Source organism: Ptiloglossa arizonensis, chromosome 9 (genome assembly GCF_051014685.1).
Source record: "Ptiloglossa arizonensis isolate GNS036 chromosome 9, iyPtiAriz1_principal, whole genome shotgun sequence".
In the NCBI taxonomy this organism is placed as follows: Eukaryota; Metazoa; Arthropoda; class Insecta; order Hymenoptera; family Colletidae; genus Ptiloglossa; species Ptiloglossa arizonensis.
This window is the reverse complement of record NC_135056.1, coordinates 18,217,188-18,230,010: the sequence shown is the minus strand read 5'-3', so window position 1 is coordinate 18,230,010 and position 12,823 is coordinate 18,217,188. Positions and strand designations below refer to the sequence as shown.

At 50.5% G+C, this 12,823-nt stretch overlaps 1 protein-coding gene across 9 annotated transcripts in view; it reads left to right on the top strand.

Annotated features, from left to right (window-relative positions):
• The window catches only part of LOC143151772 (cell adhesion molecule Dscam2), a 178,451-nt gene extending 166,600 nt beyond the window's left edge, over positions 1-11,851 (top strand). For 3 of the 9 annotated variants that reach the window (XM_076321229.1, XM_076321224.1, XM_076321227.1), the window contains 9 exons: positions 1,399-1,695; positions 3,129-3,264; positions 3,335-3,465; positions 5,921-6,349; positions 6,638-6,922; positions 9,175-9,461; positions 9,955-10,207; positions 10,318-10,408; positions 11,066-11,851. In XM_076321229.1, the coding sequence (XP_076177344.1) occupies positions 1,399-1,695; positions 3,129-3,264; positions 3,335-3,465; positions 5,921-6,349; positions 6,638-6,922; positions 9,175-9,461; positions 9,955-10,207; positions 10,318-10,408; positions 11,066-11,483 (2,327 nt within the window). In that variant the 3' untranslated portion in view covers positions 11,484-11,851. Of the gene's footprint in view, positions 1-1,398; positions 1,696-3,128; positions 3,265-3,334; positions 3,466-5,920; positions 6,350-6,637; positions 6,923-9,174; positions 9,462-9,954; positions 10,212-10,317; positions 10,409-11,065 lie in introns of all 9 variants that reach the window. The other 6 variants (XM_076321225.1, XM_076321232.1, XM_076321228.1 and 3 more) reach the window with 5 other exon arrangements.
• Positions 11,852-12,823: the final 972 nt, after the last annotated feature.

Sequence of the window (12,823 nt, the reverse complement as noted above, 5' to 3'; positions counted from 1 at the left end):
GAGCCGGGAAGGTATTACGGGCTGGGTGCGTCCATCGGTTTCATCGATAGCGCGCGAACCTCGATGTTCGACCCTGTTACGCGAATCTCTCTTTCTTTCTATTCGCAGCTCGTAAACTATCAACGTTCGTTTCCGCGATTACTTCGCCGCTGGATTTACCACCTTTAACGAACGTTTAGGGTGGTCCTCGTATCATCCGCGCGAAATATTTCCTCGCGCTTCGACCCGAGGCGACTTACTCGGAAGGTTTATATCGAGTTACCGTGACGAACGGTCCGAAGAAAAATGAATCGGACAAGGTAACCTCGTGCAACGGTTGCTCGCCGCCATCTTGGCTTAAATTCTTTAAATTTCTCCTTGTCACGGGTTATTGGAGGAACAGTGTCTCGCGCCCGAGCCAAACGGAGCCAAGAGAACTATCGTTGCTCCGTGATAACGGGAAGTGTATACGTTCTACGAAGAATATATTTCAAACGGTTCTTTTTTCTTTTTCGTTCTTTTTTTAAATGCATTCGAAAACCGTTCTTCTTATCGGCGAACGTCGAGCAAAAAAAAAAACGCTCTCGAGCGAAGCGGATATTTAATTATCGAAGATACTTTGCACCGATAACTCGAGTAATTCTTAACGCTCCTCCCTCGGCCGACTCGAGGAATTTCACTCGGATCGCTTACAGAATCGGATATATATATTCGTAGAATACGAACGGGCGTTCAAGGTACGCTTTTAATTGCCAAAAGCGATACATCGATCCTCGATTAAATTTGAACGCTGCCACTTGCGTGGATCGAGTCGGGAAATTGAATCGAGAACTACTCAAAAAGTTAGATACACCGTTTGGTCGGCCCGAGTGCTGAAATTAGAAGGTTAGAAATATAATCTACCCTGTCTCGAATTTCCGGAGATAAATCCGTGTCCATATTTACAGGGATACTTTTTCCTAGCGGGTAAACCCCGAACGCGATCCATCCGCGTAATTGTTTACGAGAACCATTGAAACTCGGCGATCTTCGTAATCCACGTTCAATGGTTCCTTTCGCTTCCCGAGCGAAATGGACCATTGCCTTCCACGAGGATCGCCCCATTCGAGCCGGTCCTTCTGGTGCCGCAAACTCCCGACGATTCACCCGAATTTCGCGGAACAATGCGGCAACGAACTTCCGCTAAGACGCTCCTCCCTCGTCTCTGCCGGAGGCTCGAAAACGGTCCTCCTCACCTTCTTCGTCTCGATCGATTATCGGCCTGGAGGGAGAAGAACGAGCAAACTCGCGCGCATTAGAGAGAAGGAGAGAAAGAAAGATAGATGGATGGATAGATGGATAGAGAGAAAGAGAGAGCCGTGTTCCCGTTTTTCTCCCCGCTGTCACACGCCATCATCGGTGATGCCGTTTTGCTCGCAGTTCCAGACGCGCCGGACCGCGTGAAGGCAGTAACCAGCAACGAGGACGCGGTTGCGATATCCTGGTTGCCGCCACGACGACCGAACGGCGTCCTCACCAAGTACACCGTTTACATACGGGTGTTGGACCAAGGCGAGGAGGTGAAGATCACCCAGACCTCGCTACCTGCGCAGAACTTGCACCACGAGGCGACCGGTCTGAAGCTGCGCGAGTCCTACGAGGCCTGGGTTACGGCCTCGACCAAAGTGGGGCAAGGACCCAGCACCCCGGTCATCAAACTTCAGCTGAGCAATATCGGTAAGCCGTGCCGTGCCGTGCCGTGCCGTGCCGTAGCCGCCGCTTCCAAAACTTTTCCACTTCCCGCGACGAACCGTTTTCAACCCGCGTAACCACCCCCTCACCCCGGGGGATCGATTTCCCGTCGATCGATATCTACGCGCGCGCGGGAAAATCGAGCGTAACTTTTCCAGGGGAAAAAAATTCGCGGCGACGAGTCTCCCGAGGACCGGGATCGCGATTTCGCGTTTCAGCCATTTTTTTCTTCCTTTCGCTCGTTTTTTTTTTTATTTTTTTTTTTCATTTTCGAGCAATCGAAACGAGGACACGCGCGATGGGCGAGGTCTCTCGATTTCTTTTTTTTTTTTCTTTTTTTCGCGAAACGCGAGACGGTTCCATTCTCCATCGAGTTACCTTCGCGTTTAAGTTCGACGAAGTTCGTAGGGTGGGAGACGCTCGTCGGGACGACAGGAGAATCGCAGACTGCGTTAATTAGGTGCGAAGTTTCCGATTAACTTTCCCTGTACGTTTTAACTCTCGCGCGGCTGGAGCTCGATGGAGTTTCTTTTCCTTTTTCCGGGCCCGGGGTTCGATACGCTCGACCGCGGTGTCGTACGCGCGTCTGGAGGATAGATCGCGACGAAGCCGCAAAAATTCGAGCACGTCGCGCGGAATTTTATTCCGGCGAAAGATATTTTTTTTTTTTTTTATTTCGTTCGTTACGAAATGTTTCGTTGCTTCGATTTTCGTTCGACGAGTGACGGGCGAGAAGGTAAACATTCGGCCCGTTTCCGTCCGGAGGTAATACATTTTCTAGCGATATTCAGGGCGTCAGGAGGAGGAAAGGACGCGTCGGTGTTCGCGTAAAGCGAATCCAATTCGCGTAACATTATTTTATTATTTCATCTTTTGTCTCGGTTATGGTACGAACGCGTGTCAAAGTGTACAAAAGGTGAGTAAAAAGAAGGCAACATTTTTCCGAACGGAAGGTGAAAATAACGATACGTGTGAAATATATTCGCGCGTTCGATACCGGGAACGTGGAATCGTTACGTAACAATTGTAATGTTCGTTCTAAATTGTAGCCGAGCTCGAAAAATATTCACGGATAATATCATCGGTAAAAGTGCACGTACGAGAGAGAAAGGTTCGTTTATTCGGAAGACCGAAGCTCCGAATTTTTTCAGCAGCGTGGTCCAATTAATAAACTCGCGTACGACCTATCGTTTTCCATCGAATTGGTTCCGATGGTTCCACCCATCGGTTGTGCGTTTCGAGCCTCGATCGACTCGGTTCTTTAAGTGGCGCCCTCGGAAAAATTCCTGGTCGTGGCTTAACGACGGAGCTCGGGAACGGAGGAGTCCACGGTGAACTTTCGAAACTGAACTCAAACACGGATCACACAGCTCGAGGAAGTTTAACGAAGAGCTAGGGTAACCGGGACTTTTAATTAGTTCCAGCAGCCATAATATCGTTCGGAGTGCCGCTCGTGGTGCCGTGGAGGGTGGACGTCAATATGGCCTGTCTCGCCGTCGGTAATCCACGACCTACGGTGGAATGGCGTCGCGGCGACGTCAAGCTGCAGCAGAAGTAAGTGACGAAACGCGGTCCAAGAGCCGTGACGGAGTCTTGATCGTGGATTATTTTTTGCTCGGTACAGCAGATCCGACATGGGACCGGACAACGCGCTGACGTTGAGGAACGTGCAGAGGACCCACGAGGGGAACTATTCCTGTCACGTGAAGAACCCCCTCGGCTCGGACGAGATCGCGTACACGCTGCAAGTTCAAGGTACGAGATGCGGGGGATGAAACGGGAGAAAACGCCCAATCGAACGTCCAACTCCCCTAAAACGTCGCGGAAAATCGTTCAAATCGATCCAACATTTTTCCACGTCGGAATAAAAGCCCGGTTGAAACTCGATTGTCGACATCAGTTTTACTACCGGATTCAATACGAGAAGTCATTTGACACTCTAACTGCCGCGTGTGTGCTTTATCGTCGCGCATTAAACCCGGGGTCGACGGGGCACGCGAATTTCGGCCGACGACCACCGCGTTAGGAATATCGTAGACTTCGTTTTACAGACGAGCCCGGTGCCGGGGAAATAATAAAATTCCCGGCGTGTTCGAGATTTGTCGCAACCCGGTTTCCAAATTACTCGCCGCCTATCTATCGACTGGCTTTGAAAAAGTCCGTGGCACGCCTGTTGTGCGTCGTTTCGATGCTTCGATTTCGCGCTCGATAAGAGCTGTCAAACTTTTCCTCGCCGCGTGGACAACGTTCCACCGATCGAAACTGGCGGCTACAAAAATCGCCGAGTCGAGATCGAAAATCCAGTCGGGATTTCGCGGAAACGTCGAAACGAAGATACGCGGGTCTCGTTCGCGTTTATAACGGACGATCGATACAATTTTTTCTAATTTCCATTACGTCGTTGTATCTTCTTTCGATCGTCAACGGACACGCGCGATCATTGAAACTCATGGTTAGCGACAATTTACGGACTCGGGCGTTTCTTTTTATCTATTTTCTTCTTTTTTCCGATTTCGGGACACGAGAAGTTATCGCGCGTAGAAATACAGCAATATCGTTCTCGTTTGCTCGGTTTCGTCGAAACGTTGCGAGAGTTTCGCGACGAACCTGTTTCTCGACGAAGCGTTCTCGGGAGGGTGCGCGCGTAACGTTACTCGCGGAGGAGAGATATAATACAGCGACGGTAACCGCGCAGCGAGGAGGATGCGGGAAACGAATCGCGTCGACGGCCTAAATTCCCACCGGTTTTCGAAAAGCGAGGACGACGAGAACCCCCTTCTCGCGACCCCATCGGGCGAAACTTTCCCGACGAACAACGCGCGTATTATCGCGACAATGGCGACAGGACGGGTCAGCGACGGGGCACCGGCACGTCACACCGGCCAACGGTTCGTTAAAAGTTACGCTAAACTATTTTCCATCCCGATGTCCGTCCCCATTATTCTCGCGAATAATTCGAACGCGCCACGTAAGGAGAACGAGCCCCGTGAATACGCTCGCCGGAGATACTTCGTTATCCGAAACGTCACGAGCGCTCACACGGACGAACGACCGAGAACGTACGCGCAACACCGACGCGAATCTCGCGATGCCCCGATCGTACGTGACCGCGAGTCGGTCTGGTTACGCGCAACTCGGCGAAAAATACGAGGAATATATATAGAGAGAGAGGGAGACGAAGCCCTCTTTCGACGTTGACGCGAGCGAACTTCGAACCGGGGAAGCTGGTGAATCGAGAACTTACCGTACAGAGCGCCGAAAAGATTTTCTTTCAATTAATCGGTATCCGTGATTAAAGTTCAAGAATCGAGATCGCGAGGAATATATTTCTCCGGGAGACGGAGCCTTTCTTCGACGTTGACACCAGCGTGTTACGATCTGGGAGAACCGGAGAGGAGTTGCTGTAGAGTGCTCCGAAAATGATTTTCTTAAAATTGACCAGTGTCCGCGGAGCAATAGCTCAATGTTCGAAAATCGAGCGAGTCGGTGAGACGCAATTTGGAGAGAAGTACAAGGAATATAGTTTTCTAGAGACAGATCCCTTTTCGATTTTGTAGCGGGGATGACTCCCGATCGCGATACTCGGTGAATTGTAAACAAGGGAGGTGACTCCTGATCGCGATACTCGGTGAATTGTAAACAATGCAGGTGACTCCTGATCGCGATACTCGGTGAATCGTAAACGTTGGGCGTGACTCCTGATCGCGACGCTCGAGTCGAAGGGACACAAACGACGGGGACGACTCTCGATCGGGACTCGGAGCAACGTAATTCTATCACCGAGAGATTACCGTGGCACGGTTAAGGGGAGTAGTTCGAAAGCCTGACAATTGAACGATGTTCGAAATTCACCGTCGTGATAACAACGCTCGGGAGGGCGCATCGGTTAGAGCCGGGAACGAGGATCGAAACGGTCGTATACTCGACTCGGACACTTTACACGCTCGCGGATACGTGTACAACTCTGACTGAAATATACATAACTCGATAGGACCGCGCGCGTACCGCGATACTTCATCCGTAGCGTCCACTCGGCCGTGGTAATTTATCGAAACGGAGGGCGGAAAATTGTCGAAAAAGTTGAGCCATCGCGATTCTTGTCGCGCACCATTCGTCGTATCCGTTCTGCTCGTTGTTCCGCGCGATTGATCGACGAAACGGACGCCTGGAAACGGTCGAGCCGCGGTTCTAATTGACAAACTTTGCTCAGTGCCGCCGACACCGCCGACTTTGCTGGCCACCGGCACCACCACCGACGCCGTACAGCTGCAATGGAAACAGGGCGACAACGGTGGCGCTCCCATAAAAGGATTTCTGTTGGCTTACCGTCGAGAGTTCTCCGAGTGGGAGGAGGTGATGCTCGATCGTAAGGCGAGCACGCACCTGCTGGAGGGTCTGCAGTGCGGGACCAGGTACCAGTTCACACTGGCGGCCTTCAACAGGATCGGTAGCGGAAGCGCGAGCAAGATCGAGGCGGCGAAGACCAACGGAACGAAACCGATCCCGCCATCGAAGCACCAGCTGATCAAGGTTAATCAGACCTTTGTCAGCTTGGAGCTGGCGGCCTGGCAGGACGGTGGATGTCCCTTGATGTACTTCGTCGTCGAGTACAGGAGGCTTCCCGGTGATTGGCTGCTGGGTAAGATAGTTCCGGCTGTTTTCTACCAAGCGAGATTCTTTTCACGGTGACGCGCGTATCGACCATCGAAGAAAAAATTTTGTTCAACGCGGTTCGATTTTCAGAAAAATATTCCCCAAAGTATTATTATACACTACATATTTCGCAGAAATTACGCTGGTTGTGTGTAGACTCGTTAAAAAATTACCGTATCGTTCTTCGACGCGTCGGTACATTCCTCCGTTCGAGTCCACGTTCCAGTCGAATCGAGACCAGAACCGATCCGAGGGAGGATGATTTCGATTCCAGTGTCGAACAACGTGCCACCGCAGTCGAGATTCCCCATCGTGGATCTGGAGAGCGGCACCAAGTACGAGCTCCGTGTGACGGGCTACAACAACGCGGGCTCGACGCAGGCCGAGTACCTGTTCAGCACCTCGTCGCCGAACAGCGGCAATCGAATGCACGACGAGCACCCGCCCGAAACCGAGGAGACCTCCCTCTTTTTCGACGCCCACGTGCTCGCGCCCAGCGTCATCTCCCTCCTGGCTGTATTCCTCGCGGTGGCTGGTGTCTGCTTTTGCCTGAAAACGCGTAAGTTCCCGGACTGGGCGTTCCGTCGACCCACGGAGACACCGAAACGCGACCAACACCGAAAAACGTTGCTCTCATTTAACGTACTCTCGAAAAAAAAAAAAAAAATAGAAAAATCGTGCGTACGACAGCCTTGAACTCTCTTCCATCGAAGAATTCTATACAGAACGATTCTCAATTTCATCGACAAGTATTCCCGCATCGAACTCTTCCTATACTTTCTCCCACGCGTAGAAAGTATAATACAAATTACGCGCGCGTATCGCTCGGTGGACTCAACGTACAAAGCTACTCCGAGGAGCAAAGTTTCCATCCATTGATCGAACAACGTGACTTTAAGTTTCCTCGAAGACTTTGAAGCGTCGCTGGAAATCGCGGTCGAATTTCTTCGCGCAAATTTCTACGCCGGACGTATCTCGTGTGCAGGTTCGGGCATCGAACATCGGGCGCGTTGTTCGACGTACGATCTCGCGGGGGACGTGTAGGTACATCGAGGTCGACGAAGATCGATCGTCCAGACCCGGTGGACGTTCACGGACGATCGATCTCGGCCGAAACACGGGCCGAGACGAGTCGTCGAACCCCACGGAATCGGTGCGTCGCCAAGCCACGAGGTTGTAGATAGGATTTCACCGGCACCGGCAATTTGCATTAAGCCAGAAGGGCGTGCTGGCGCCGCGTTCGCGGCACTCGACTGTTACCGAGTAGCTAAACGTCGCAGGATTGTGCTCCAATTACGATACCCACCGCGGGAGCACCTTTCGAAGCCCGGCGAACCACGAGATATCTACTCGTCCCCTCGTACGTTAAACGGGCTAGCAAATTGATTCCCGATTCCGCGTCCCTCGCCTCGGACTCCGCGTTTCGTTCTTCCTCGTTGCGTGAGTTCTCGACCCGACGAGTTCTTAACGTTGCCTGGGTCAACGTCTACCCCTCCCGGTAGGATCAGATCGATTAAAAGCCCCTTCGACGACCAGGCCAACGGAACGTCCCGCGCAATTATGCTCATCGTCTCGAGGATACCGTTGGCCGACAGTTGCACGAGGAATCCGCTTGTACCGGGTAAACGACACGAGCGGCAAACATCCGATCGAAAATCGAACGCTCGTGAGTTTCGATACGGAAGATTTTATTAATCGAATCGCGCAGATCGGACCGATACAACGGACGTAGATTTTTCTTCTCAATTTTCTTTTCTTTTTCGCGACTCGTGGAAAATTACGCTATTTACCGTTCGATACGTACACGATAGTTCGTTCATGGAAAAGAAACAAAGGAGGATCGACGTGGGGATACTTATGGATGAAACTGAGAATCGTTCTGTATAGGGTGGAAGGATGTTCAAGGATATCGTACACCTTTTTCTCGACAGTACGCGAAACAGGAGCAATGTTCTTTTTTCCACGAGAGCACCCTGCGATCGAGCGTGCGATCGTTTCGGTGAAGTTCGCGAAAGAATGACACCAGAGGGCGTCATTTTCGCGCGCGGATCCGTTTTTGCGGTGGTAATTGGATATTTGGAACTTTGATCGGTGGACTCGGGGCTTTGTTCGCCGAAATTCTCGCAACAGATTGTCAAAGGCGACCCGCGCGTTGAAATTCTCTCCGATACCGCAATCCGGTGTCGCGTCAAAGCTCGAGCGTACGGAAAGCGGTCGGGCAACGTGTGTTGAGCTTAATGCGCGTCATAGGAATAAGGAGGACGTTTCTTGGTTGCTTCTTAACCGTTAGAGAGAACCGAAAATTCTATCGGTTCCGCGATCAGGTGTCGAGAACGAAACGCGTAAATACTCGAAACGCGCGGAACGTTCGATCGCGCGTCGAGCTCGGATAGCGCAGCGTTAAAGTCTCTATTTTCGTTACCGTTTAAACCGTGACGAGCGTTTAATCGGTTCGTTGCACTGGCGCTCGAAAAAAAAAGGATATTTAAATCACGTAGCAGCGTTTGCTTCTCGAAAAGATCGACGTAATTACCTATCGAGGCGAGAAACCTTTCGACGCGGTTAGAATTTTTACAATAGAAGGAAGAATCGATAAACGGAAGTGGAAAGGGTGTCGTGGAAAATGGGAGAAAATCGATCGACGTAAATATTTCGATCTCTTCGTTGGAAAAAAAATATACTCGAGTTGCTCACGGAGCGACCCAGCCGAACAAAATTTCGAAACGATCGCGAGAAACTCGCGGTTGCTCCCTACGAGCTGGAAGAGTGCCGGGTCTTCCGTTTTTAGAGACCGGTTGGCGATAATTGCAGATGCAGAGCGGTCCGGTCGCGCGAACGACCCAAATTCGCAAACACAGGCTGCCCTGGAGAACAAGCACAACATGGAGCAGAGGGAACAGTACTACGCGACCGTGAGGAAACCCGGCCAGCAGTCGCCCTGTCGCGAGGTGAGCGCGCTGGAAAGAATTCCCGAATATTCCGAAGACATTTATCCGTACGCCACCTTCAATCTGCCTGAGCAGGAAAACCTCTCGGCGAACCCGATCCGACAGGCTTTCTACTACGAACGCAGCGAAACGATGCTGCAGGGCAATCAGGTACGCGATCGAGAGACACTTCGAAACGCTGCGTTTACGATGGACCGGATAAATTGGCTCGTCAAGGTCACGTTAGAGGACACTCGAGTCGCCCGATCGCGCGCAGCGCTGTGCAAACTTCTCGAACCACTTACCGTACGCGAGATACGGGGGGGATCGTTGAACCGGGGACGCACCTCGCGCACCGTTTGAATAATTATCGATCGACCGGTATCGACAATACTTGTACTTGTTCCCCCGAACGACGCGCGTATCGCTTTCGTAACATCGAAAGCGCGAAAACGCGTTCGAACGGTTCGAGAAGTTTGCACCGCGCTTGACGAGCGGGATGCTGGGAGTGACCTTGACCGGCCAACTTTTTCTACCGTCAGTGTACACTCGCCGCTACGAATTTACCGTTTGGCCCTCTGTACGGTTCGATCGATGCAACGGGACCGGGTAACGTGCGCGTTCGCGACGCGAGACGCCCGTTTTTAACGTCCGGACGTTGCAGTGCGACATGGACCAGTACACAAAGGTGCGGGGCAGGGCGCGTCGCAAGTCAAAGTCCTTCAAATCGGAATCGGAGGAGTACGACACTCTCGGCTCCGACAGCGACACGGAGGTCGGTAACAGCAGTCGCACCGAGTCGTCGAACCATCTGGACGACTCCGGGCCGGCGTCGATAATGACGCGGTCACCGGGGCCGAATTCTATCGGGCAGAGAGAGCAACGGCTAGCCCTGGTCCCGAGGCCGGTTCATCATAGTAAGTTAGTATTCGATTTTCTGTGTCGACGCCGCCAACAGCCTTAACAGCATCCGGTCGCCACTAACGACTCACCTTTCTCGCATCAACGTCTCGCGTGCACCTTCCAGATGTGCTGTACCACACGCACGAATCAAGTACATCAACCGAGCCGTCACCAATTTCTGAGAGGAAGACCTTCCCGAGGCTCGAGAAGCAAAGGTGAGCCGATTCGTATCGGTCGACCGCCGAACCTATCGGTCGCTCGAGGTCACACCCCTCCCTCGGTACAGGACAGGACTTTCACCGAGGTTGCGTCGTCTCGGTAGACTTATACGGAGTGGAAAGAAAAACGTCATCGCTTCTGGAACGGTGCTCGCCGAATGTAACCGACAAGTCCCGATAAACGTTAACCGAGAAACCAATAGTCGCGAGCGATTCTTTTCTCTCCACTCCGTACGAACGATCGAAATCTCAATTCGGGAGACCGATAGCGTGTGCTCGGAGCTCCGGAATGGATGGTAAACGGTAGGGATGTCCGGTGACCTTGAACGACCTATATTTTCCGCCACGTGAATATCCCTCGGGTTCTTTTTACATCTTGTCGAACAATTAGCCATCTTCTTAACTTTGCGTCTGCTTTCTCTGGGTGTTTGCTATCGTTTGTTCCGTTTACACGCTCCTGTTATGTTTCATTTCTTAACGATGCAACTGAAACGTACACGATCCTTGTTAAAATTCTGTACAAGGTGTAGAGAAATGATTCTTTCTGACCTTCGAAACTCTGCACCTTTGCCATCGTACGTTCGCGTCCGAGATTTCTTCGAGAAAACGAAGAGAAACGGGTTATCTGACGACGATGACTTCTCGAATTTCCAGGAATCATGGAGCAACGCCCGACATTGGGATCGACGGTCGCGTACCGGGTATCCTGCGCCCCGTGATGAAGCTCTCGGAATCCGGGATGCATTCGTACTCGAGGGGGGCATCGCCGAGCCGGCCGGCGAGGCCTGGTTCCTGCGACAGGCTGGGAAGGGCGCCGAGCCCGCGGAAATCCATGGAGTCGCTGTGCCTGCTGGAGGAGCCAGGTTCCTCCAGGATGGTGAGAAGGGAGGAGGACTGGGGCAGCGAGCTGTCTACGTTGGAACTGAAGCCGCCGACAGGTTTCACGGACGCGCACGAGACCAGCGAGGCCGAGTGCGACATCGACATGAAGCTGAAGCTCCACAGGAAGAGGACGGGCTTTCCTTCTAACTCGCTCTCGAAATCACCTAAAGACTTCACTATCACTGTCTAAGTGTTAATCAAATATCGAACGAGCGAAACGCTAAACGGAAAATAAAGAAAAAAAAATTAATTTAAAAAAAATTAAAAAAAAAAAAACAAGTAAATAAGAAAGGTATATTAAAGAAAGATATACACACACACACCTTAAAACGAAAATAACAAGAAAAGTATATATAAAGCTGCCAAGCATGATGAGTGTTAATTAAAAGAAAAAAAGAAAAGAAATACAAAAGAGATCTTTCCTCGTCGTTGAGATTGTCGGGATACCCCAACGCTTCTCTGTGGATGGATAACTGTCTTTCCGTGTAACTACCGTCGACGATCCATTTACAATAAAGAGGTATTTTTGTAAGAAAAATATAAGAAAATCGCTAACTGCGCTCGTCTTCTTCTATTACCCTCTCCTTCGTACGATGTTAAAAACCCACCGAGTGTTATTTTTATTTCCATTTTCTTTTCTTTCGATAGTTTCGTTTCAATTGATACGACAATATATCCGGAAACGTTCACCGCGCGAAAGAACACGGATAAAAACAAAGTTCGCGGATAGCTGTTTTCTACGAACCCGTTAAAAATTTATCGCGACCGTTGTCGACGATTCCACCGATTCCTCGGTGGAGGTTGCTTTTACCGCGCGGTCGATTGCATCTTCGTTTCCACGAAAATGATCATTCGTTAAAATGACAATTCATAGCTATAGGCGAGGCCATAAACGAGACGTCAATCAGTTTAATTGCTAACGCTTATCAGCTACGCGTCAGTCGCATTTCCATCGAACAGAAATACGATCCGGTGGCGCAGCGTTTCTCAAAGTGTCCTCTACGGGGCCTTGGATCTACGCAGGACACGTTTAGAGCTTTCACGGGATCGAAATCTATCTTCGTAACTTGTACAATTATCATTTCCGGTTATAGCGAAGGTGCAATGTCGGTAGCTTGATACTGTTTCAAATTGGTACACATATATCGTACTTTTAAGTTAAAATACAATGTTTCTGGTATCTTTTAATACCATTTTCGTTCAAACAATAAAAGGTATTTCGTATATAGTATCTTTGCAACCCTAAACAACAAAGGTAAACAAGAGAAAAAGTACTCCCCGAGGTAAAACGTATACTGTTATAATACATATATTCCTGTTTCATGGTGACTACAAAACTACTATCACCTATAACTCATACGTATTGCCACCATTGCTGGAAATACTACTATTACTACCCCTACTAGTGCTTCTACTGCTACTATTGTTGATGTTAATGCACCTACTGCCATTATTATCACGACCACGTTTCTACTGTCACTGCTTCCACTCCTACTACCGTTACTATCATTGCTACTATTGCTGCCACCA